This window comes from Amblyomma maculatum, chromosome 9 (genome assembly GCF_055883805.1).
Source record: "Amblyomma maculatum isolate TAMU_Amacu chromosome 9, ASM5588380v1, whole genome shotgun sequence".
Lineage (NCBI taxonomy): Eukaryota > Metazoa > Arthropoda > Arachnida > Ixodida > Ixodidae > Amblyomma > Amblyomma maculatum.
This window is the reverse complement of record NC_139352.1, coordinates 78,517,132-78,543,736: the sequence shown is the minus strand read 5'-3', so window position 1 is coordinate 78,543,736 and position 26,605 is coordinate 78,517,132. Positions and strand designations below refer to the sequence as shown.

The 26,605-nt window shown below is 43.8% G+C and overlaps 1 protein-coding gene across 2 annotated transcripts; it reads left to right on the top strand.

The window, feature by feature from the left end:
• Positions 1 to 128: 128 nt before the first annotated feature.
• On the top strand, positions 129 to 26,385 carry LOC146179528 (copine-8-like). 2 transcript variants are annotated; one of them, XM_084579178.1, is made up of 14 exons: positions 129 to 552; positions 3,490 to 3,577; positions 4,150 to 4,253; positions 4,327 to 4,366; positions 5,346 to 5,422; positions 6,182 to 6,213; positions 6,278 to 6,306; positions 10,500 to 10,750; positions 10,814 to 10,889; positions 12,596 to 12,649; positions 12,711 to 12,772; positions 14,435 to 14,791; positions 15,580 to 15,740; positions 18,232 to 26,385. In XM_084579178.1, the coding sequence occupies exons 1-14, from the start codon at positions 473 to 475 to the stop codon at positions 18,471 to 18,473; spliced, it is 1,653 nt and encodes a 550-aa protein (XP_084435304.1). In that variant the 5' UTR covers positions 129 to 472; the 3' UTR covers positions 18,474 to 26,385. The 2 variants fall into 2 exon arrangements, with proteins under 2 accessions (XP_084435304.1, XP_084435303.1); XM_084579177.1 differs by having other exon boundaries at positions 10,802 to 10,889.
• Positions 26,386 to 26,605: the final 220 nt, after the last annotated feature.

Here is a 26,605-nt window from a genome sequence, read left to right as displayed (position 1 = left end):
AATACTTTATTGGTACCAGTCAATGAACGCCAAGAGAAAAATCTATCGCTCCTAGCCTTCCGTATGACCATGCAAGACGTGGATACGACTCTACAGGACCTGTGGCGCCGCCGTCAGTCGCGCATGAGGCACTTGAAACGTCATGGAATAGAAGCGAAAAATGTTAGCGCTGCCAGAAACGAACAAAATTCTTTCCTCCACGACGAAAGCTTACAATTTGTTTTGTCAAAGAGGAAATACAGGGCACCGAGTGGCATATTGTGATATTGTCCATTACGGTGCGGTGACGTCGGCGGCGTCGAAGTCATTCACACCGGGAATCGATCTGTTTGTGTGTCAGCGCTGGATTTCTCTCGGATTACGCACCGGCTGATTCGCGCGTTGTGCAGTGCGTTTGAGATGTGACTGTCGAAGCTCGTTTTGAGTCGCCTGCCGAGATTCATTAGCACTACAAGGTGGTTATCCGCGCGAAATGGCGAATCCGACCCAGCCATTCACTCCAGCAGCAGCGTGCATGCCCGTGACGAAAGTGGAGATCAGCGTGTCTTGCAGGTGGGTGCGGCAATTTTAACATGATCCTACTGACTAGACAGCCAGTAGGATCAGTGTTTTCTAAAAATTTTTGTCGAACGGTTCAGTAAAGAGACTGTATGCGTTAGTTTCAGAGGTGATTGCTCGCTGCGTAGGGGGTTGGGCGCAGACACGCCTTCCCGCCGACCGGTTCGCTCCATGCTGTGTCGGTCGTACGAACAGTGTGCATAGGATGGAAAACAGTAGCGGGTCGTTTGTTGACGGTGGTAGGTGAAGGAGGCGCTGGGTAGAGGACATGACTTTGTTCTAGGCCTCCTTTCCATGCCTTGTTCGTAGACTTGAAAGGATAAGGAAAACCGCTGTCTGTTTCCGACTGCGAAGTGTCTGAGGTGCACCGTGCAGGCAATCTCGTCGCCTCAGTTCGCTGAATAGAAGTGAAAAAATGCCACGCTTGCTGTGTCATGGGCAGTAAGGAACCTGTTAATCGGTGAAATAATATCGCACACCAGAGTTCATGGTGCCGGTCCAACTACAGAACGAGACGCACCGAACAGATGGGAGACCCATTTCACATATCCCATAAACAAAACAATGTGGTGGTACATATTTGTCATTCGCCTGCAATACTGGTCATAATGAGGCCCATTGCCAAGGGGAAAAATATATAGTAGTATTTTGAAAAGGCATTTTGCTTTTGTGGGCTGCAGGATGTAGTACCTCTTGCTCATATATTCTCATTGCACATAACTTCCCAGTTAAACAAAATTTATAACTATTCAGCCACTAAATTACAACATTTTATCAAGCTCAATAATTTCGGCTTAAGCCAAAAAAGCCCCAAGTTACATACTTTTAAGGTCTGTGGGCTGATGGGAATAAAATGAGATCCATGTAACATGATCAAGGAGTACAGGTGGGTATGTAGAGAGAGAGAGGGAGGGAAAGTTGCAGTGCAAATCAGGAAAGTGTTGGGTTGGCTTCCATGCACTGGGGAACAGGAAATAAGAGGAAGAGAGAAAGGGTAAGAAGCACAGTCACAGTTTGTCGCTCAAGCCAGTTGCTCTCAGGTAACAAAACGATGCCTGCAGTCAACTTCTGTCATCACGATCCGAGGCTCTTATCCTCTGTTAAAAGCTGAGGATTGAGGTGGTACAGAGCACAAGACAGTGCCTTTTCCTCGCAGAAGTAGGGCACTCACATGGCAGATGATCCAATATCTCCTCGTGGTCACATCTTTCACAAGCAGGTCTGTCAGCCATTTCCATGTGAAAAGCATACTATGTGTTGTAAAAGCAACACTGAGCTGTAGAAAGTACAACAGTGTAGCTTTGTGAAGCACTATGCTATGTGGAAGACAGGTGCAATCCAAGATCCAGTGCCGTGAGGCGACGGTTGCAAAACTTTCCCGTGTTGCACGCATAAAGTGAGAGCTTCAGCACCAGAAAGTGAAGCTCCACATGCTGTGTCAAGTTGTCAACTCTCTATACAGGGATACTGACTTGAATTTCATCGTTGCAGAGAACGGGCAGCGTCATCCACCTGTTGGTTTCCTCTTAATATCGCAATGTCCTGGCACCCATTAAACCTGATGTTGTGACCTTTCAATATGGCGCTGTGGTACGGCCTTCGGATCATTGCAATGAGTTGTTCATGCAGCCAGTGGCATAGTGGAGCCTGCAGGCCTGGTAGGGCTGCTTTAGAATCAGTGAAACCTGACCAGTCAGTCACATGAAGGTTCTTGGCTGAGGAACTCAAATGCAGCCCTTAGGGCAGCTAGTTCCACATCATTTGAAGCAGTGAGATAGGTCACCTTTATCAAGCCGGTATCACCACAGACTCCGGGGAACTGGTTGAGTTAACTGAGCCATCTGTGCAGATATGCACTGTTATATGATGAGTGTGGTTAGAATACAGATGATTGAATGTTGCTTGTTTCACAGCAGGCAGTTGTACACCAGTTTTCTTCATAATTCCAGGGATAGGTGAACCTGAGGTTCACGTCAACTCCATATGGTTCGGTATGGTCTTAGAAGTAGGGGTGAAGTAGGGCGACAAGAATAGTAACTATTTTTGAGGCACGTTTAGGCAGTCCGGGCGAGATATGGAGAGCTTGCGCTTGCACACTTTGAAGAGTCTGGATGTTTGTCCTTTTAATGTTATTGAATATGAGAAAGCTTTACCACATGTAGCCCAGCAGTAGTGAACAGCAGTACAGCTGTATTATCGAGTGTAGTGATGCGCCCCACTTTCCTCCAACAAAGGAAAGGACTTGGGCAATCGGTATCAGTCTCTCATGTTGTAGAGATGGGGACTCCACAAGTGATTCCTATAGATGGCAACTCCAAGGAGGCGGTGGCTTGTATCATTAGGGAATGGCTTTCTCATTGATACATGTGTAACATGGTTCCTAGCTTTTACAAGTGAAATATGGTGATGGCATTTTTCAGACTCTGAAATTGGATACTTGTTTACCTGTATATGTCCAAAACTAACTGAATGAGTGAGCTAAGTGGGACACCAATGCTATGTTCTGAGCAAGTGCTGTTGACATATGTTTTCACACCTTTAAAGGTGAAAGCTTTATTGGCCTAGCAGGAGCCAAGGTCAACGGCGGACCAGACTTGACCTTCAAGCAGAGGCGTGGTGGGGGTTGCTTGTGGTTCATGTGTCCACGGAGAAAATGTGACAGATGCTGTGCCTTTCATTTCCTATAAACCAATATGCAATGACAACGTGGGCTAGCAATGAGCCTTTAAGGAGCCAGAGCACAAAGTGTGGCTATGAGTATACTGCGGTGTGACCTGTGCCTTCCTGTCCCTAAAACCTAATCGAATATGAAAATAATTGCAGGGATTGAAAGGGCAGTGTTACAGGGATTACTGAGGGTGGCTACTGTCATAGTTTTCACTCGTATCACAAGGTCGACAATGCTTAAACCCCCACAATTTTTTTTTTCAGGCACCTCAAGCAGAAAGATGTTCTGTCCAAGTCGGACCCAATGTGTGTGTTATTCATGCGAGCTTCTGAGGCTGACAATTGGTGGGAGGTAAGTTTTATGTGTTGACCACGAGACCTATGGAGCTATACTTCCCTTGGTCAAGACAATGTCCTCCCCCATGTCCCTCCAATTAGTCCTGTCCTCTGCCAGATATGCCTATTTTGTCCTCGCTAAGTTCCTAATTTCATCTGTCCATCTAACTTTCTGCCATTCCCTTCTGTGCCTGCCGTCTCTTGGAATCCACTTCATTATCCTTAATGACCATCTTGCATTGCATGCCCTGCCCAAACTCGTTTCTTCTCCTTGATTTGAACTAGGATATCATTATAACTCGTTTGTTTCTTGATTCCCTCTGCCCCCCACTTGTCCCTTGATGTTGCAGACAGCACATTTCTTTCCATAGTCGGCTACAGTATCCTAAGTTTATTTCATTAACCTCCAAGCTAATAGAAGAAACAGAAAAACCTAAGATTCTTTTTCGGTTCAGCCACATTTGCCTTTATTGTTGGCTCAAGCACTTATCGCCACTAAATCAGCATACAGTCACATTGAGTAGTAACAGTGGAACACAGTTGCACGGAGAGAGTGATGGTTTAATACCAAGCATGGTCTTCATTCAGGTGGGACGCACAGAAACGATGCAGGACTGCCTTGACCCAGACTTCGTCACCAAGTTTCTGGTGGACTACTTCTTTGAGGAGCGCCAACAGCTCATCTTTAAACTGTGAGGAGTTGATTGCCTATCCATTTTCAAGAAACTGTCATGCTTCTTTGTTTTATTTTATTTTATGGTGCAGGTACGACGTCGATAGCAAAAGCACAAACCTTCAAGATCATGTAAGTGATAATGTAGGAACTGACCTGCATATTCACATCTGTCCAATCATGTGGCTTTGGTTCACATGCAAGATTTCTGTGAGAAATAGAAATTGCCACTATTTTTATCACTTCGTGATATCCTTGTTTCATGCATAGTCACAAATTATTTGAGGTAAGCAAGGCTGTGTTGTATTTGCATAGCACTTAGTATTTTTTCTGGATAAAGAAAAAGGTGGAGATTTTGGTTAAGGTTGTTGAAAGGTTGCGAGGAACATAGTCCACACTCCTCCATGTAAATTTTTGTGTTGAAAATCTTGAATGTTTCTAGTTTAGATGATCAGATAAACAGATAGCTGCATTTGATGGGTTGTCATTTGCCAGGCAAAGACATTATTTCACTGAAAGTGCTAGGGCTCACTTATTTAGTGTAGCCTAAAACACTAGTTTTTTCTGCAATGGCAACCCAGTAGCTAATACTCCGACCTACTTTAGCTTATCATCTGCTTACAGCACTGGTAATCTTTTGGTCACAGTTTTTTTGCACTTTTTTTTCAAGAATGAGAAGTGCGAGTAGATAAACAACAGAAGAGATACTTTAGCTTTAAATGGATGGTCATTGTCTTTCTCAGAGGGAAATATTTTTGATACGTGATCAGTATTAATCAATCTACTGGCAAGGGGCTACTAAATCTAGCTTTGTGCATAGGTGCGGATTGGTGCAGTGTTGTTCGTGGCTCGGAATTTTGTGTGCTGTATAGTTTTCATCAGAACACTACAGGAGTCAGTCTTACTGCCTGTGTATATAAGAGTTTGCCTTCAACTTCTGATTGGTGCAATCTATGACATAGGTAGTAATGGCTGCTGAGCAAAACACTTCTTTGCAGTGTGCAAAGAAAAGAGAAACAGTGGCGACGTTTTGCGAGAATAGAAGGCTTGTTTTTTTTTTTTTATTAATAATGGCAGTTCATTACACACCTGTACTGTCCCTTTTCTGCAGGATTTCCTTGGTCAGCTGAGTTGCACACTGGGAGAGTTGGTCGCTTACCAAGGCAGACAGGTCAAGCACCAGCTGACGTGAGTGGCCCTGGCCAGATTCGTGTTCCACAGGCGATTCTGAAACCGATTCCATCCTTCTTTTGAATTTCCTGCCCTCTGTCACTAGCTGGGCTGGGCGCTTTTATTTTCCTTTCGTTCTGTCTGCCCACACTCGCAAGACGGTGCGGCCAGGGCAATCTTTAATACAGCCTAAACTAATTAATGTCTGCCCACACTGACATAATGTCACTGGGTGAAGTGATGCTGTGTTTTCACTATCGCTGCGCTTTAGCCAATGAAGAATGGCAGACGGACAATGGGGCCTCGGTTCAGCCAATAAAGGGGGGCCGAAATAAATCCTTAAAAAATGACTGTAATCGTGTTCAGAATTGTTACATTATACTTCTTGTTTACTATATTGCACTGTCAGCATGTTTGATTTTTTGCAACAGAGCTGTGCAATAGTTGTTGCAGAGATGTAGGTTACCTCTGACAGGAAAGGAATAATAGCATAAAGAAAATGTAGTTAGTATGGGATTAATGGGTGCCTCACTGCGGTTTTTGTAGCTGAGAATATAGTTCAGCTGATATTAATAGATATTGTGTTTAATAACAAAAAAAGTTACGTACAGAGATGTAAGAGTGATGTCTGATATGCTGATTTTGCCTCCGAGTCCTGTGTTGCTTGGCAAATAGAGTGGGTGACCGTTCAGTGATTCAACCGTATTGATTTAATCTAATTGCAGCCACCTGGCCTTTCCTGTGCTTGTAATGCATGCAGGGTTGTTTTGCTTGCAGGGGGAACACAGGCAACTGCGGCACCATTCTGTGTGAGTTTCTTTCAGGAAGGCCTGTTTTCATGGCCGCCATACGACTCACGTGTCTTCCTTTCAGTGACTGTGGAGGAGGTCATCGACTGTAAGGTAAGCACAGGTTATGTAGGATCTGATTTTTGGTCCGGTCTTTTTATTTCGGGCAGGGACGTGGGTGTAGTATCCAGGCAACTGGAGAAAACGGGGCCTAGAGTCTGGCCACACTGTAGTTTGTTTATACTTCTCATCAGGGGTACACTTGATCGATAATGATTGATTAGTCGCTGAAAAAAAAAAGAAAATCCAGTTTTTAAATCATTTTTTTTATTACTAACGCATCTTTTGCTTACAGCCATAAAATCATTTTCTCAAAAGAAAAAAATTAGAGAGAGCTGTCCTCAACATCCGTCTAAAAGTATTACACAAGCAAGCAAGCATATAGTAAGCTCAGTAACCTAGAGTGAAGTGCGGCGATGATTTTCTCAGGCAATAATCAGACTACTTAGGGATTGTTACATAGTTTGGCTAGGTTGATAGGAAAATATTGTTGTTTTTGTTGACAATATTATTGCCGCATGCCTCTCTGAAAAGAGGACAAAGAAGAACAGAGGACAAAGAGGACGAAACTGAGGTAGCGCGTGAAACGGTTCCGATCAGTGATCGCTGCCTTGTACTCGTTACATTTTCTGGTGGAGCAGCCGGGTACGATTTCCCTTTTTGCTGAGTGCAACCCCTCAAGGGCAACCGAGAGCCACCACGGATTTGACACCGGTCCATCGCAGTTGCAGCCGCCGCCTTCGAGGTCAGTCGCCAGAGTTCGGGCCTCTTTCCTGCACACCTGTGGCCAACATGCATAGATCCAACACGAACATTGCTGCTAACGGAGAGTCTTCACCCCATTTCGTCGTCCTCCAGTCTCGAACGCCACCGTCCTTCCATGGCGAGCTTTATGAGGACGCTGAAGACTGGCTGGACCAATTCGAACGGGTCGCCAATTACAACGGCTGGGATGAGCAAAGGAAGCTCTATAATGTTTACTTTGCTCTTGAAGATTCAGCGCGGACGTGGTTCGTGAACCACGAAACGACACTATCAACATGGGACCTCTTTCGTCGCCAGCTGTTGGCGACCTACACCGCCAACGACCGAAGGGAGCGTGCGGAGTCGGCGCTGAAATCTCGTATCCAAGCCCCAAACGAGAGCATTGGAATGTTCTACGAGGACATGATCCGCCTTTTTAGGCGTTCTGATCCAAATATGTCAGAGGAGACTAAAGTGCGCCACCTAATGCGCGGGGTGAAGCAAGAACTATTTGCTGGGCTTGTGCGCAATCCACCTGGCACGGCATCAGAGTTCCTAGCGGAGGCCACCACGATAGAACAAACGCTTCGACACAGGGCTCAGCACTATACCTGCAACGTGTCCGCCATGTCACCGGTCGTCTACGGTTCCGGCATCAACGGTTCTGATGATGCCTTAAGGGAGCTGATTCGATCTGTGGTCAGGGAAGAGCTGAGACATATTCAGCTACAGGGTCTAACATCGTCGTCGAGGCTTCCATCACTCGCGGAGGTCGTTCGCGAAGAAGTGAGGCAAGCCGTCGTCCCGGAACCGTCTGTGCCTGGTGTGCAGCCACCGCCACCGAGTGTGCCAACGTACGCGGCCGTGCTTCAGCAGCATAACCTCTGTGATCCTCCAAGAGGGAACCCCACTGTGCCGCATCTAAACCAGCACCACAGTGGGTACGGCTCTCCCAGAGCCAGAGTGAACCCCCCTACTCTTGATCCAAGCCCACGCCATCCTCCTCTTCTAGCCGAAGCACGATTCCGAAGGACTGACGTCTGGCATTACCCCCCCTGTTAACGTTAACATATACACGTTAAGCTGTTAACGTTCTGTATACATATGTCAGCAAATTTGGACAACCCTGTAGTGGCCACAGGATTGGAGGAGGTCAGTTTACATCCCTATTCCAAAGAAAGGCAGTGCCAAAGATTGTTCCAACTACCGCACGATCGCGCTTATTTCGCATGCTAGCAAGGTGATGTTGAAAATCCTCCTAGGTAGGCTGCAGCAGTATGTGGATCGGGAGCTTCCGGACATGCAAGCTGGGTTTCGCAAGGGCAGAGAAACTAGAGACCAAATTGCCAACCTTCGTTGGATCATGGAAAAAGCAAGAGAGTTCCAGAAACCCATCTACTGCTTTATTGATTATGCGAAAGCGTTTGACTGCGTAGATCACAGCAGATTGTGGCAAGCTCTCCAAGAGATGGGAGTTCCAATTCACCTCATCTGTTTCCTCAGGAACCTGTATGAAGGGCAAGAGGCCACAGTCAGAACTGGGCATGGTCTTACTGATTGGTTTCCGATTGAGAAAGGAGTGAGGCAAGGCTGCATACTGTCGCCCTGCCTATTTAACCTATATGCAGAGGAAGGCCGGTCTGGATGAGTCTTCAGCTGGAGTGAAGATTGCTGGAAAACGTATCAACAGTGTTAGATATGCGGATGATACCACTTTAATGGCAGAAAGTGAAGTGGAACTCGAGAGACTTCTGATGCGCGTACAAGAAGAGAGTGAGAAGTTTGGGCTTAAACTAAACATTAAAAGGACAAAGATCATGGCGTCTTGCCCCATCAAGTCCTGGAGCATCAAGGGACAAGAAGTGGAAGCTGTGACAGATTTTCTCTTCTTGGGCTCCAAGATAACCCCAGAAGGAGACTGCAGCCATGAAATTAGGAGATGCCTACTTCTGGGAAAGAGAGCCATGGCTAGCCTTGACCGCTTAGTAAAGAGCAGAGACATTAGTCTGCCAACCAAGATCCGTATAACTCGTGCTATGGTCTTTCCAGTTGTGATGTATGGATGCGAGAGTTGGACTGTGAAGAAGGCTGACCGCTGAAAAATTGATGCGTTTGAATTGTGGTACTGGCGGAGACTCTTGAGAGTTCCTTGGACGGCCAGAAGATCAAATCAGTCGATATTGTCGACCATAAACCCTGACTGCTCATTGGAGCGTTAAATTCTAAAGTTAAAGCTCAGCTGGAGAAAGATTTGATGTTGGGAAAGCTTGAGGGTCACCGGAGAAGGGGTAGGCAGCGAACGCAATGGTTAGATGGCATCATCGAGGTGCTGCAGATGAAGTTATGTGATGTTAGGAAGATAGTGAGAGACCGGAAAGCGTGGCGTAATATGGTCCATAGGGTCACGAAGAGTCGGACACGACTGAACGACTGAACTGAACTGATTATAGCTTTAAATTTGTCTTCACTCTTTTCATGCGACGAATGCTGCCTGATTCGTTCCCTTCCGAAGAGGAATTAATACAGTCCGTGTGGAGCAATTGTACCTCTGTTGAAGCTGTGCTGTCCTTATCAGGGCATGGTAATAGACTGCAGAAGAGAACTGATTTTAACTTGGCCCTCAGAGGAAAAACCTGAGAGAAGCCCTACTTGTATTGATCTTTGTTCATGCAAGCTCATTGTGCAGATAATTTGGGTCCAAGGATGTGCAGCTTGTTTCAGTTTTGCAGCTCAGTGGGTGTGTTATGTCGCCCTAAGGGCACCTACAGTCTTCAGACAGAGGATAAGCAAAACAGATTTATTTCCCAGAAATGTATGGTCCTTATGCATAGAAAACGCTGTTCAGAAGGAGCACTGCATCACATGTGGACATAGATGGGGACAGCCGACCGGCTTTGACTAGCTGAATATGGCGTCAGGATTGTGGCGTATGATTCGGTCATGGGTGCTGAGAGAAGATGACCAGGCAAAGATGGATGATCTGTTTAGATATTCTATGCAAGAGATGGGGTGTGGATGGAGGCTCTCTGTGGCCAGTTCATTCAGCACTGTTTCCACTCAAGGTGCAAGTGCATGACATCACTAGTCAAGGTGCTGATCTCTAGGGGCCATGCTTGAGAGCTAAACACCGTGACCTTCTAATGTTCCAGATAAAAGAAGGAAAGGATAGCTAAGCTCATAGCTAAACTAGTCAAGCTGATGGTCTGTTAAACAATGCATAATAGGTGCAGATGAAGAAAACAACGTTCCTGATGACATAAGCGTTATGTATTTTATTGAACCGCTAACACTAAGCTCGACTTAGACTTGCTGCTCAAAACAGAAAACAAAAAGTTCCTTGTGAACTGGACTACAGATGGAATTTTGTGGCAACAATATGTAACTGTCTGGGCATCTGCCTGTTTCCAAGCCATACATAGTTGTGGTACAACAGGAAGCTGTGGGCGATTCTCGTAGTGCAGTGACATCACCATGGTAAATTCTGCTGTTTGTGTTCTGTGCAGCGAGTAGTCGACATGCAGTGGCAGGGCAAGAAGCTTGAGAAGAAAGACTGGTTTGGCAAGTCAGACCCTTTCCTGGAGTTCTACCGCGTCAGCGAGGACAACAGCTACACAGCGGTTTTCCGCACGGAGGTGGTCAAAAAGAGCCTCAACCCCACGTGGCGTCCTTTTACCATCCAGATGCGGCAGCTGAGTGGTGGCGATGATGACCGCACCATACGTGTGGCCTGCTACGATTGGGACCTTGACGGAGGGTGAGTGAGCGCTCATTGTGACAGTGTGACGCTAAGCCTCCACACATGCAGTATGTCTTGCAGCCATGATCTCATTGGGGAGTGCTACACCAATGTCCGTACCCTGTCCCAGGGACTGGGCCCAGCAAACGAATATCAGGTACGGGGCCTGCAACCGTTGTACCGTTGTAATTGTACCATTGTACTTTTGTAATTACTTACTATATTATAATGTTATAAGGTTTGAATCATGTTTGTAGTATAAAGACTTTCATGTACTCGCTGTATTTCGAACTTAATTACCCCCGCTGGGATGGCGCAGTGGTTAAGGTGCTCGGCTACTGTTCCCAAGGATGCGGGATCGAATCCCGGCCTCGGCGGTCACTTTTCAATGGAGGCATAAAGCAAGGCGCTCATGTGCTGTGCGATGCCAGTGCACATTAAAGAACCCCAGGTGGTCGAAAATTTCGGAGTCCTCTACTACGGTGTCTCTCAGAGCCTGAGTCGCTTTGGGACGTTAAACCCCACGAAACCAAACTGAACTGAATTAGGGCTCCCCAGTTCTGGTTGGCAGTGAAAAGGAACACCACACAGCGGTAAATGCCCACTAAAGAAAAATACTATATATGTTTTTAATGAATCCTTGCATCTTGTAACATTCACACTAGCGTATTGTAAAGCACTTTTCTGTCATATTCACAGTCCTTGTGTTCTCTGCATGCTTCATGTCAAGCACTCTCCGCATTGTCAGAGATAGCTGTTAAAGTCGATCCTATTCGCACAAAGGCACTGGCTTGCAAGTTAATCACGTCTGACTCTCTAGCACCAGCTACTCGGATTCAGTTCTTGCAATCACTCGATATTTAGCACATCCAAGGTTATTCTGCCTGTTTAGTCAGGGCCTGCACATTTCGGATGTCATTTCCAAACATACTTCTTCGCACAGCTGCCATTATGCTCTATCTTACTCTTTTTTTTTTTTTGTCAATGTTAAGCGGCCTTGCTATGTTTAGGATGTTACATTACATTTGCAGACACTTTGTGTGTACTGTTTTGTACTTTGTCTGCTGTACATATTTTTATTCTCCGATTGCCATTGGAATAATTTCATTCCTTGAATGAAATTATTTTTTACTGTGTACCATCAAACGGGGCTAAATGCCACTAGGTGTATTGTATTTTACTACTTTGTAACAATCATAGAGTGACAGAGAGCTTAGATGGTTTAGTTTGGTTTATAGCATCCCAAACTTAGGCTACGAGAGGTGCCGTAAGGTAGGCTCAGGATAATTTCGACCATCAGAGGTTCTTTAGCGTGCAATGCGATAGCACAGCATACAGGTGCTTTATGTTTTGCCTCCATCAAAACGCGGCCACTGGTGCTAAGATTGAACCTGGGTTCCCCGGCTCAGTAGTCGAGCTGTTTTAAGTGCTGAGCCACCGCAGTGGGTTACAAAGACCCCAAACTGGGCTTTAACATTTTTTAACACTAGTACATGAGTCTTTTGTACAAGTTCTAGTGGTTTCTGACAAGAAACTATAAAACAGTCCATATTTGTACAGTACAGCCAGACGCGAAGTGCACATTATGCATGGTGCCAGTGTGCTGTGACGGTGACTGAAAAGCAGCATAACTGCTCATATTGCCAGGATATGTTCTCAGCTAACTTATGAATACGTATAAGTGAGGAGAATGTGAGAAAGGACTGCCACATTGCAGTGCTGCAACCTTTTGACAGCATTTGTCGTGATTCCAAGCAACAAGACAGAAGTGCATTGTGTACCTTGCAGTGCAGTCCCTCTCAGCTATGTGTTCTGGTTATTATAGGTGCACTGCTTGGTCTTAACTGGGCATTTTTATTGCAGCTGATCAACAAAAAGAAGCAAGCCAAGAAGAAGAGCTACAAGAACTCTGGTGTGGTAAGTGGTTCATGGGGTGTGGATGCCTCTTGGTGGACTGACACCTTGCGCATATATGCAGGTGAAGCTGGTCTCTTTTACAGTCCGGGAGCAGGTCAGTTTCCTGGACTACATTCGTGGCGGGTGAGTTACACGGGGGTCATGGTAGCGACCACAATTAAGGTTCCTCGGGAAGTTAAGTGACTCAGAAATGTTAATGATAGCATGAGCTCTAAATCTGAGTTCGGGAGACTGTTGGGGAGAATATTATTGGGAAGTTTTGGGAGTGCTGTTAGAATGAACATTTGCCTGTTAAGTATGTGTACTTCTACGTGCTCTGCTCCTGTGAGCCAAAGGGTGCTGATGAGGAAAGCTCTGTAACATCAGTGTGCCGTTTTTCATGGGCTTTTGTCACCTTTTTTTTTGTTTTGGTTTTGTGTTAGTTGCTGGTAAAAAATGATAACAGCATTAGAAATTGTCACATACTACTGTTTATTTTTGAAGACAAAATAAATCGCTACATTCAGAGCAGTTTTTTACCTTTCCTTGGCGTTGTTTCTATTAGGAATGCAAAAAGAAAAAAAATTTTTGCATGGGAACATGGGAGAAAAGCTGCCTTTGAATATCAGATCAGATATTAAAATATTTCTTCAATATGAAAAAAAAAAATTGTGAAAAACATAGATAAGAATACATTCCTTATTATTTTTATTTTTTCAAATGGCATACGCTCTTTAAAACTGACGCTAAGCAAGGCTAGACTGATTAGCTAGGGCAACAAGATGCAAGCTGTAATGTGGCCGTGCAAGGTGAGGGGCAAAATGAAATCCATGATAGGACTTGTGACTGAAAAATGACATGACTGGTGGTAAAACCTCATTAATCCTTATTGAAGAGCTCTTTAAAGCAGCTCTCTCTGTGTAAGAAATGCACTTTGATGTGCTATTAGGCATTCCAAAGTGATGTGCAGCATGGTTTCAACAGCTGGCAAATCTGCGGCTACTGTTGGAGGCTATATCTACGTGGCCAGGTTACTTTCTTTTTGCCAGCGACAGGGGCCCTGACAACTCTATCACTGCACCTCTGACTTGTGTGCATTAGGGGTACGAGCTGTGTTGCATTGTGAAAAGAGTGGGATTTTTACGTAACGACTTGCACTGCTGGAGAAAGCTCGACTTGTAGTTCTTTCAAGAGCTTAATTTAAAATTTTTAAGTGAACTTTCCAGCATGTCATGGCTGACCGAAACAGTACGGGGAGCTCACACTAGAAGAGTTGTGAAGGCAACAAGACAAGCGCCAGAGTGCGGGTGTTAAGTATTTAATACATTATAAAAGGATCAAAGAATAAATGGAGCATTGTCACATTTTACTACATGGTGGCCATTCTTGTTTTTATCATGTAGAGTATATGGGGAAAGTCCACTTGCGGAATTTCATGTGAGATCCAACCCTTGCAGTGTACAAATGACAGGTCCACACAATAAACGACTGAGAATAAAGTGAAAAGGGCATGTCTGTACTGTTCTCCTGAAGCTTCAAGCCCAATCTTCATTGAGCTTGACAAGGTAATGTGGCTTTCGGGGCCCTAATAGAAATTAGTATTTGGTCACTGCCTAATATTCGAAAATTTTTTGATATGCATTTCTTGAATTGAATATGAACTGAGTAACAAACATATTCAATTCGCTTTCACCATTTCGAGTATTTGGACACCCCTAGTTTTTCAGTGAATCACCGTGCTACTAGAATGCCTTAGTCTATCAATTGAGGCCAACTTCAATGCTTGTTTGTCTCTGGCTTCTGCAGGATGCAGATGCACTTCACGGTGGCTGTGGATTTCACGGCCTCCAACGGGGACCCCCGTGACCCTGCCTCTCTGCACTTCCTGGACCCAGTGAGGCCCAATGCATATGCAATGGCCATCCGGGCAGTCGGAGAGGTGATACAGGACTACGACTCTGACAAGATGTTTCCCGCATTGGGGTTTGGAGCCCGGGTGCCTCCTGATGGCAGTGTCTCGCATGAGTTCTTTCTGAACGGCAGTACGACAGATCCATACTGCGCGGGCATCCAGGGTGTCCTGGAAGCGTACCAGAGGACTCTTCAGTCGGTCCAGTTATATGGTCCAACGAACTTTACGCCAGTCATCAACCATGTTGCAAGGTAACCACCACTTTCCTTTGCAGGCACATGTCCAATGCTTTATTGATCTCAGATTACTTATGAGATATAAAATAAATGGGGCATGATCCTGGCAGCTGTAGATGTTTATTATGTCCTAACCATAGTTTGGCTCCTCTGGCTACTGCAGTACTAGAATAGTTCTCTTTTTACTTAAATTTTTAGTCTCACCCCTTCTGTGCGTCGAAGTGTGCGTGACACCTCCACCCGCGGGAAGAGTCATCTGGTTAACACTGTATGACAGCGGGACACATGCTATCCCACTTGCTTCAAATGCCAGCAGACTATGGAGGACCTGTGTACCATAGTTTTTCATGCTAAATACTGCAAAACTATCAAATCCAGCGAGTATTCTTTTATGTTTCGCTAAGGGACCTCTTTGGTTTTCTTTGTAAAGTGTGGATGTGTAGTCAGATTTGGCCCATTTTGGTGTGGGAAAAATAAATAATTTGAAAATTTTTTGAGCTTTTACTTTTTTGTTTAAAGTCAAGTGCCTCGTAATAATTTCTGAAGCAATTGTCTGTTCTGACAGTTTTCTTGTACATCGAGAAGACTGAGGTACCAATACATACCACATTTGAGCTCTTTTGCCGAGTCATTGATGCATATGTTGCCTGCTTTTCTTCTTAGTAATTGATTTTAAAAAGTGAGGAAGGGATCAAAGAGTTGGACAGGTCAAAGGGTGCATGTTTGCAGAAAATTTGGCCCACTGCTGCAAAGAGCAGAAAGGAATGGTGATTTGATTGAAAATAAGGCTTTGACTTTTGCAGGTTTGCAAACTCATACCGTGATGGTAGGAGCTACTTTGTGCTGCTCATCATCACGGATGGGGTCATCAGTGACATGGCACAGACTATGGAGGCCATCGTCCAGGCCTCTTTCCTTCCCATGTCAATCATTATTGTTGGCGTGGGCAATGCTGACTTCACAGGTGAGTCGGGTGAGATTATGCCATTGTCTTTGGCAGTCAAGGACTTGCACTTCACATGCACCTGAAGATGGAAGAGTGTAAATTGAGAATAATTTGCACTGAACAACCTAAATTGCTACCATGAGTGCAGAAACAACCTTTTCAATAATTTATTACAGCAGGTTCAGGGTCGAATAATAATAATAATAATTGGTTTACAGGAGAGGAAAGATGCAGTATCCGTCACACGTTTTCTGTGGACACCTGAACCAAACCGTAAAGGAAGCCAGGAAGTTGAGAGTGAATGCGGAGAGAGAGAAAGAGGGGCCATAGTGGAGGGCTACAGAGTAATTTCGACCACCTGGGGATTTTTAACGTGCACTGACCTCGCACAGCACACGACCTCACCTCTCCGTTTCACCCCTATCGAAACGCAGCTGCCGGTGGTCAAGTACGAAACTGGGTACTCCGGTACAGTAGTCTGGCATCTTAACCGCTGCTCCACCACGGCGGGACAAGGTCAGAGTCCACTAACGTGAAAACAGCACAAAAAACAGAGGCTGATAGAAGAGAAGGCACATTATTAGCACTAGTAATGGATTTTTGCCAACTCGCCCATCTTTTACAGCATCGAAGTGTCAGCTATTTTCAAGACATGCACTAAGGCTGCCGAAAGATGAAATTATTGCAGAATTTAACCCTAAAGGCTGAAGAGCCTAAAGTTTTTCTGATTGTAATGCAGCACAACAGATGATAAAGCAGTTTTTATTTTTCTTTTGATTTGTTGTATGTGCCTGCATATTTGTGTGGTTTTGTCAACCTCAGAGATTCAGGGATCATTAAAAATTAAGCATGCCTAACCATATTTTCTCTAATGTATCTTTTAGTCTTCTGCATTTCTGCGATTATGGGACTGCTGTGGACGTGATCCATGAAGGTCATCACTTTTTTTCTGATATTCTCAATGTTTGGCATTAGGTTGAGTAATCTTTACTATTCAGATCTTGCACAAAGGCCTGTCTGTTATTTTTACATTATAGGGTTAAAGATGTTCTTTTTATAATGCACTAACTTCAGCAGGGTCTAGTTAGATGTTACTGCATCCTGTCTCATGGTGAATGCAACTGACATGACAGTGATGACTCAGTAGTCACCGTAATATCTCATGATGCCTGATTTGGTTACAGCTTTGTGCCTTCATTAACAATTTTTCCTGCTGCCTCTTTAGACAGTTTCACTTCTCCTGGTGAACTGTATTACTGTATTAATGGCTAGTTCTGTGGGGCCCCAGTCTTGTAAAATTATGTTTACTACGGGTGGCACACATTAGCAATGCTCTTTCTCCAGGAGTAACTGACCGGGCAACAGGTAGCTATAAGCTGTCCCTGTGAGCTGCTCTGCATTTCATGTTTTGAAAACTAAAACTTTCTGCTCCCGTGAAGCCACAGTCTGTCCCATAGATTCTCAACCTTTTCTACCTTGGGGAACCCTGACAGCCTTTCAATATGCGTTGAAGAATCCTCTATCTCATGGCATTCATCCCTTTCTGCCTAACATGCATGCAAGAAGAAAAAAAGGAGCACGCAGAGTTGTGGCCCTTTTAAAAATGCCCACAAAGCATTCTGCAGAACCAATGACTTGCATAAAAATATGCACTGCCACCAAACACATCATCACAAACAATGGTATATGCTACGTCCGTGCACTAATTATGGATTTCAAACACTCTGTTATGCTATTGCCATCCCTGTTTAACCGATTCGGACTACCCGATTCTTCCATGCGTATTCGTTCTTACCCACCGTTAAGAAATTAATTTTTGTACCAGAATTCTCTTCTTCTTTTGGTGTTTCCACTGCTGTCATTTCTGTTCACTGTATACACATGTTCTACTTTTTGTTCTATCTTTTGCACTATTTGAATTTATTTTTGTGCTCTATTGTGTTTCTTGAGAACTGCATTGTTCTAAATCTTCCTCTCTGTACAAACCTTTAATACCTTTTTCTCTGCAGTTACAGATAAGCTGTGTGTTAGTATGATTAAATATTTTTGTGCAAATTGTGTACTGTCGAAATGAGTCATTTGCAGCCAAATAGGTCTTTGTTACTCTGCCACCGATGTAATCAAGGCGCTGTTGTGCGGCTTTTCTTCCTCCTCCTCAGATTTACTAATGGGGACAAACATCTCTGGACTGGATGTCTGGCAGTTTTGGACTACAAGCACGATGTAAACGAATGGTCACCTTATTTCTCTGGCATTCATGAAGACTAAAGTTCAAGTTTCATATCAAAAAGTACGGTCCGAGGCGGCTGGCTGATACAAAGGTTATGCACTTTAGTTGCAGTCTGCATTGTCCACAGACTTTTGTCCCCGATACAATATGCCTGAAAATACATAAAGACTAAAAAGTTTGAACATTCCTCGTCTGTGCTGTACTGTTCCCATGTGTGCACAGTGACTGTTGTAAAGGGGGAAGGGGGTGCGATTATCATGTCTGGTTGCTTGTTTTCAGCCATGGAGACCCTGGATGGCGACGTGAGGCAGCTGAGCTCGGGTGGCCGAACAGCCGAGCGTGACATCGTGCAGTTTGTGCCCTTTCGCAAATTCCTCCAAGGTGGAGGCAGCTGGCAGAGCAGTCAAGTGCAGCTCGCAAAGGAGGTGCTGGCTGAGATCCCCAGCCAGGTCGTTGCTTACATGTCCAAGCACAACATCAAGCCTGGGCCGAGCCCAGTAATTCAGGCCCCACCACCTTGAGCTTGCATCAGTAGAGCAATGGGGAGTAATGAGGAGAGTAAGTAGAAGGAAAATGGGGGAGCTTCAGAAGAGCTTGCATCAAGGGAGTAGTTGAGGGAGTAAATAGAAGCGGCTGAGGGAGCCTAAAGAGAGCTTTCATCGCGGGAGTAATCGAGGGAGTAAGTAGAAGGGGCTGGGGAGCTTCAATGGATGCTAATGAGTAATTGCTTGCTTGTTCCGAATTTATCCCACCCCACCTTGGGGTATTCCTTCAGACATATTGGATTTGAGCTTTCACTTGCATCTCTACGTGTGTGCTCATTATGCAAGCTGCTGCAGATCATTTGCACAAAAGCCTGTATGCCTGGTCATCCTTCCGTTGTTCAGTTTCCGCTGTGGTCATTGCTTAACTGGCTCTTGGAGCTCCTGTGCATTTACAGCAGAAGGGCAAGCATTAATTATTTCGGTTCTTACCAAGAAAGGATGTGCCAAATTGCAACACATTAAGGGAACACAACGAAGTGTACATTCCTGCCAGCACCATTTGCTGCTCTGTTGCCGGGAAACGAAAAAGAAAGCAATATGCAGTTAGCTGCATATATTAGGTGCAACTGTGACGATTTCAAGGGTGAGATAGTTTACATAGCCGCTATGGGAAAGTTATTGCCTGAATGTTACCTCTATTCGCACCTGCTTGTGATACTTGCTCCTGTCTTTCAGCAGTGAGGGCCGTTTACTTTTTGAGATGGGTATGGTCATAGTGCTGACTCGTTGTGCACTCTTTTTGATCATACAATAGCAGGTCAATAGATGGCAGGTATTCACGTTACGTCGTGGGCACCATTTTGTGGCACAGCACGCAGCTTCAGTAGTGCAAGCAAGAGCAGCTGGCGGTAAGCTGGTTAGAGGTGCATGCAACCTTTTGCTGTTTTTCATGCACCACAAAATGGTGGCCACTGCAATGTTGGTGCATACTCTCTATACTTTGCTACTTCAGTCATTATGCTCACATTTGTAGGCGTGACCTGAGCACTATCCGATGGACGTTTGTAAGGTGCAACTTTATTTAATGCTGGCACGATAAAATGTCCTGAGAAACTATGTGCAGGAACACACACATACATTCGGGCACGTAGATTTAACTCAGATAATTGTTTTTAAAACTGGCACCTTCATGTTTTACTGTCGCCTAATATGACTCGAGTGTCTGTGCATTTTCATTGTATTTGCTTGCGTTGAAAGCATGAGGCCTTTATTAAAGTGTCTAAAATATGCCAACTTGTTTTGATCGTGGCCTCCTTCCGCAAGAATCAGCAAAGGAGGAGTATCAGTGAGGCTAGCTTGAATGTTGTTTTCAGTATCAATGAGGATGTACAGTTACCTGGCAGAAATCGCATAAATGACCATTCGGAAAAGATAGGAAGTTTCACTGCAAATTCTTGGCCTGCTCCTTCCGCAAAATCTAATCTGAAAATTTGAGAATTATTTTAACCTGACAGCGTTAAAGGTCCTGTTCCCTAGAAAATTCATCATCGGCATTGTCGGCGTCTGCATTGGCGTTGAGTGAAAAATCACTACCATGGCTATGGCAGGTGATAATTGGCAGGTGACATGGTCTTGCACTGCTTGGTCCTTGAGTTGTGTACGCCACAAGACAACATGATATAGTCAAGGTGGTAGGCACTGCCAACTCAAGGCTTTCCCTTCAGGATAGGAGGGTGACATCGAAATCCAGCCTGTAGGACCTTTGGATCCCAAGTTAGGCATGCTGCCCCTAGTCCATGTTCATATGTTCAATTTTCATACTGCTTGGTTAGAGTGGAGATTCGTGCCTATGCCGGATAGTCTTTGACATGACCTGGTATCTTATGACTGCATGCTAATAGTAAGTGTGGTATAATTGAGGCAAAATATAAAGGTTACCATTCAAGTGGGCAGCAAAATGAGTGTAGATGAACCATGACCAGTTATGGGAGCCATTAACGCTGTCATACCATGCCCTTAAAGGTGGAGCTTAAGTGTTCCTCTAATTTCCCCCTCTACTTGACATATTTATTGCCTGGATATATTACCTGCTACACTTACTATAGATAGTATGCTTATACTATAGTAAGCATAGAAGTAACGGTCTTTGTAGCAGGTATGGGTCAGCGTTGTACCCTCGAACTCTCGACGCATTGTCATTTCCTTCATTTTTTGCTTTCACTTCCTATGTCTCTTTAGTTTTGTGCTCTTTTTCATACACTACAAATCACTTGCACTGAAGGGTGCTGCATTTTTACTTTTGAACTATGCCATAATAGTGGGCTAAACACTTTGATATCGGAGCTGGAAGAAGACTGCAAGCTGCATAGTGGAACGTGAATTTGTATTTCGTCCTACAAGCCACAATCTGGGCTAATCAGGATGGCATGCACTACATAATTGTGTTCCTATGCGTATGCTGCCCCCTTCAATTTGATAGGTGGTTTCAACTATGCCATTAGGCAATACAACAGACGTTTTGACATAAGGCGGCTCATCGCTACCTTGCAGCAACCCTCCACGGAGCTTTGGATGTTGATTTCACCAATGATTAAACATTTGGGGGACTATTTTCTGTGTTCCTGCAGCCTTGATTAAACAACAGAGCTCTACCTTCCACAGTGCTGCAAACACCTTGTGAGATGAAGGATAGATTGTTTGCAATGTCATACTGTGTTGCATCCATCCCATTGCCTTTGTGTTCTTCTCTGTATAGAATTTCGTTTTGTGGCACATCTTTCTCATTGCTCACAAAATATCTTTGTGATTTGGCTTTCCTGGAGAGATGAGAAAATTTGATTCACTCATCTCTTGGCAAACTGGCCTGTTTTGGCTTTTTTACTTTCATTTTTTACTTAACACTGCAGTGTATGTAACTTTTATATTTCAATCACTACTGCAGGATGGTGAGGTTTAACGTAAACTGTCTCATTGTTTAATCAATGCCCCTTGCGCGTTGCAATCTCATTGTGTTGCTCATGCTACGTAAATTGTAGTATGCTGTTGGCCAACACAAAAGTGAAGGGTTCTCTGGTAGGTAGTCAGGTAAACTGTACTTTTTTTGTTGTGTCCGCCAAACAAATGCTTAGCAAATATTTAAAACGCAAGTTTTAAAGAAGTTCTCCTTAGGAATGAATATGTTTGTTTTGTTTCTGTCCTTTGTCTAGCATACTTTTTATTCCCAACATCTTTCCCACTCAGAAATGGAAGCCTCTTTCTCTGAAATAATTTTTTCGTTGAGTCGCTCCGTGAACAATTTATATTGTGCGACATGTAGAAAATAACACTCGTATGGCTGTATACTTAATTCTAGACATGCTGTGCTGTTATTCTCGGAGCCTTAGTAGGGCATTTTCACCAATAAGAATTTCATGAGAAGGAAAATCAAATTGCGTGTCTAGTTTAATACATCTATATGTATTATGAGACACGCATAAAAACAAAATTCAAGTCTTGTCTATTGCATGGTTGTAAAATGCCCATTTGACACCATCCTGGTGCACATAAATATATGAGTTTGACCATCTGATACTGACCAGTTTTCATGAAATTGAATCAGGGCAAAGAAACAAGGCCTTAAAGAATTGAAGGCACTCTAAAAGCAGCGCTTCATTTGTAGCATATTGTGTGTGCTCTCATTTCTCGTTCTTGCCCCATGCTTTCAGTTCATTAGTCAAACTTGGCTTTTCTGGGTGTGCCTTGTTGCTGCACTTGTTTGTGCCTGCAATTCGTTGTTGTGGTACAAAAATAGTTAGCCCACCTGTGCTCTTTCAGCTAACCAGTGACCTGCCATTTGGCTTTAGTTAAAAATTATTCATTATTATTTTTTCATAGAAACAGCCAGCCGTCCTCTCTAACTAACATCAGCAGATAAGGCATGCTTGTGAACTGGCCTGGGTAGTTTTCTCAAATTTTAAGCTTTTGCATGGAAATAAAATTAAAAACAGCATTTAAGTGATTTTATGGCTAGAAAGCTGTCGGAACGGAACAGGACCTGTATTCTGAGTTTGCGTCATTTTCAGAAGTGTCGTTTATGCCGTTTCCACCAATCAAGTGACTCTAAGTCAGGGCGGAAACAAGACTTCTGAAAACGACGCAAACTCAGAATATGGACACAGGTTAGTCTAAGGTAGTGAACGAACTGATCGCTCTTGCTTTGCAAAAGAAAAGGCTTCAAATGGACATCTTCTCTCATTGCTCACGTGGTCATGTTTCAGTCAATAACTCGTTTATTGGCCTGAAATACCACACAAAGACTGGCACAATTTTTCAGGGAGTGGCAGGCATGTAAGGGCAGTGGAGTTGGATGCTTCTATTGCGCATACCGTTCTCACCTCAAGGTCGTCCCTCAAGAAAGACGACGTAAGAATGGAGTGAAAATCCAAGTGTTGTGTCCAAAGTCGAAGCGCAGTCTTAATCTTGATGCAAAAAACAAAGTTTCTGCTGATTGTGCTGACCAAGTCTGCAACTTTTTTTTATAATATAAGGTTATCGAAAAGAAGTGAGCATTTCTGTAGCTGGTACTCTAATGTTAAGTTTTGAATAGTTTATAGTTTGCTATTTGAGTGCTTCACACTATTCTGCATGAACTACTTTGGACCCATTTACACTGAAACTTTTATGCGTATCTTGTGGAAACTTTTGAAGATGTGCAGCTTCTTTTTTTCATTCATATGTGATCTTCTGTGTGTTCAAACCCCCGTAACAGGGCAAATTTTTCTTCAATTACGATATGCTTCTACGAGTGCTGTATGGCATTCCTTTGTGGTCTTATGGCTGCTTACTCCATTTCATACATCAAGTGCAACACTGCCAAAGCTAGAGCTCTTGTTTGCGCTCCCTGCATCCGCGTTGAAAAATAGTGCCTGCTTTTGACGAAAGGAAATAGCAGTTGCTTTGTCTGCAAGCTTAACATATCTTACATTTACCATCAACTCCATAAAAAGCACCTTTTTTGGGGAGAAAAGTTCGGATTCGGTGAATTTGTATGTTTTGTTTGTCGTTTTCGTTCGTGTCGTGTTTTCACTGACCCGCAACCCTGCCAGTGGTGCCCTCCACGCTGCGCAACGCAGCGATCTCAACTGCCTCTTCGTAGCGGATTTTTTCGATAAGATCCGCACTGCGAAGATGTCCAGGCACGCGAAGCAAGTTATTACAAGTGTGTATGCTTGGAGTAGAACCCATTTCTGCAGAAACCACTCGGCTACGAAACGAGCGCTTAGTGATATGCCTCCATCTTTTTTCTTGCTAACTACTTGTGTAGCTTTTGCAGCGTTGCACCTGATGTATAAAACGGAGTATAGTGAACAATTAGTCCCTTATTCTAATCTTGTATACCATTAAAGTGACTGCCTTTCTTGCAGTATGCTATGTGACCATATACCATGTGACCAAAAAGCACTAAAAGAAGTAAAAAAATATTAAAGAAATGGACTGTAGCATGGTATTCTTTTTACCAAAATGCACAGAAGAACTGTTTCATGTTGACATTGTTTTGATTAGAATTGAATGAATTGTGAAAGTTAGTACTGCTCCCTGCCATTTTAGTATTTGTGGTTCGAATATTTTACGCTGTCTTAGGATTTTTTTTCTTATTGCATTGAAAAGTTCACTGCATGTAGGGTCACTGTAGAAAGGTCCTACAAAGTGAAACTTTATGACATTTCTCACATCCTTTTGTGAAACCTGACAGCACTGCCATTTGTATGGTTCCTCGCATAAATATTTAACTCTTTCCATATTGCACCTATTCAGGTCCTTCAATTTGATTAACAGTGCAGAGCAATCAATCATTTCAGTACACTTGCACCCATTTTCTGGCATGTATAACATCATCCTGCATGAACTGGGGAACTAACTACACTCCAGTTTTGGAGTCAGCTTTAGTTTACTGTGCTGGAGGGCTTATTTTTATTCTTAATGTTTTCATGATGGTAAAAATATTTATTGATTAGAGTTCGGGAGTGACCCTGCTACATGATCGATAGCAGACAGCGATGGCTGGCAGGGTAGCTGTAACTGTCGTTTTTTATCCTTGGGGGCTTAAGCTAAGTTTAATCAGCGACATATTGTGGAATTAGAATCTAAAGACTGCCTAATTACACGCCAGTGTAACAACACGTAAGCCGATATGCTCCTGTGACTTTTTAGGGGTGCTGTATTGAACACCAGAGGACACTATAGTAATTTCCATGTACTAGATAAGAGTGTGCTATAGTAATTTCCATGTACTAGATAAGAGTGTGCTATAGTAATTTCCATGTACTAGATAAAAGTGTGTCTTCTGTAAGGTGCCCATCTAGTTGAGCGGCCAGCGTCAGTTGCGACTGTTGTATAATTGTATAAAGTTCACATCCTTCTTCAGATTGCAGTTGAGAATTCAAATGCAGTTTCAGTGCACTTTTGAAAGGGTAGTATAGTGGCCATGTGCAAGTTGCCATTGATATGCAGTTGTGGCAGTTTACCAAGTTGGTTGAGCGTGCCGTTAGTGTGATAGAAGGGGAACATGCTTTTTATTAGCATTTTTTTTTAACATCAGAGGAATGCTCTGTACCATTTTACCCTTTGTGACTGCTAAAACCACATTTTATATGTGCTGGTACGACGTGGGTTTAACATACCTTTGGGGCTATGGGGGACACCATATGCAAAGGCTTCGGATTAATTTAGACCACTGGGGGCTCTTGAACACTAGCTGGCATTGCACCCTACATAGGTGTTTTTGCATTTCGCCTATATTGCTGCGTGGTTGTTGTAGCCGAGATTTGGTTCCATGACCTTGAGATCTACTACCAAATGCCAAAGCTGCTGACCCACCTACTGACTGTTGTGTTGCTTAGAGCATACCGGAAAAAAATTCTCTTGGTCTAACCGGTCCCTTTTTTGGGCTCAAATTTCACAGAGAGGTGGCATTTAGTAGTAATTTTTGTTTTATATTATGTTTTGCTCAGGTACTTGCCTGTTTCGATTGAAATAATCATTAAGTCTACACCGTATGCAGTTGGTACAAGTAACACTAACATATGCTCATCAGAGGAACCTGTGCCCTACCATCAGAACCATCACAGTTAACCTCTGTGGTAGAACTTTGTTCCTCTGACGGGTGTAAGATGGTCCTACCGCGGTACTACTGCTGCATAAGCTTGCCATTTTGGTTTGATGAGAGAGATGATGTTACCAAATCAGGCAAGTACTCTTCCAAAAGGTAACATAAAACAAAAATGACTGCTAAATGCTACCTCTGTACAAAGGCCTGAACAACTGCATGGTTAGGCTGAGAGTTTTTTTCATTATGCCCTTAGCAATGCAACAGTCTAGATGCATCCTATTCTTAATTGCATGCTTAGCGTGTCGTAGTGAAGTTTTTGAGAGAGTTGGGATTAAGGCAGAGGTGAGAGAGGGATGTTGTATCCACCACCCCTCTTGCAAGGAATTTCTTTAAAAAAGTTTCATTGACAGCCAATTTTCCCAATACAGAAAGTCGGGGAAATGCAATGCGCAGGTAGAATCGCCACACCAGTTGCTCTTTCTGGGTGTTGCCCGCAGATCTGTTCCTGGATGTTGACCGCCATTAAAAGACAAGCCTGTGGCTTTGCTATTTTTGTTAAATGTTTACAGTTTGTACATTTATGCATGGCAGCAATGCTTTTGCAGCTGGAGCTTTATATGCAGTTTCTACCTTTCTGCAAGTCCACACAATGTGTAGTCTTGCCTGTACACGTCTTTGTTTTGTTTTAGGGTAAATTTAGCTTTTTGGTGCTGCCTACTGCGTTCACCTTGTCCTCCAACAGGATTAGTTTTTTGTCAAGTATCTGTACCTCCCACTTAAACTTTGTGAAACATTTTGCATTTTGGCATGTTGCTGAATATGCTGCGTCAAATAAAGCTCACAAGCATTTATGTTCAAAATTGTGTCATGGTAATATTGGGGTTGAGACGAACGCCCTAAATAGTTTCCTGCCAATTGCTTGGGAAGCAACTGAAAAGGCAAAGTGAACTTGACTTTGGCACATGGAACATAAGACCCTGTACACATGGATTCGAAAGCACCGCGTTGAGTCAGCGTTGAGTAAGCAAGGTCTCCCTTAATCGACCCACTACTTGACCCGCTTGATGTCTCCGCGAACTCT

Coding starts and splice junctions, on each gene's coding strand:
- LOC146179528 (XM_084579177.1), top strand. CDS start 473: ATGGCGAATCCGACCCAGCCATTCACTCCAGCAGCAGCGTGCATGCCC. Junction 4,367..5,345: donor GCACAAACCTTCAAGATCAT/GTAAGTGATAAT, acceptor CCTTTTCTGCAG/GATTTCCTTGGTCAGCTGAG. Junction 5,423..6,181: donor CAGGTCAAGCACCAGCTGAC/GTGAGTGGCCCT, acceptor TTTTGCTTGCAG/GGGGAACACAGGCAACTGCG.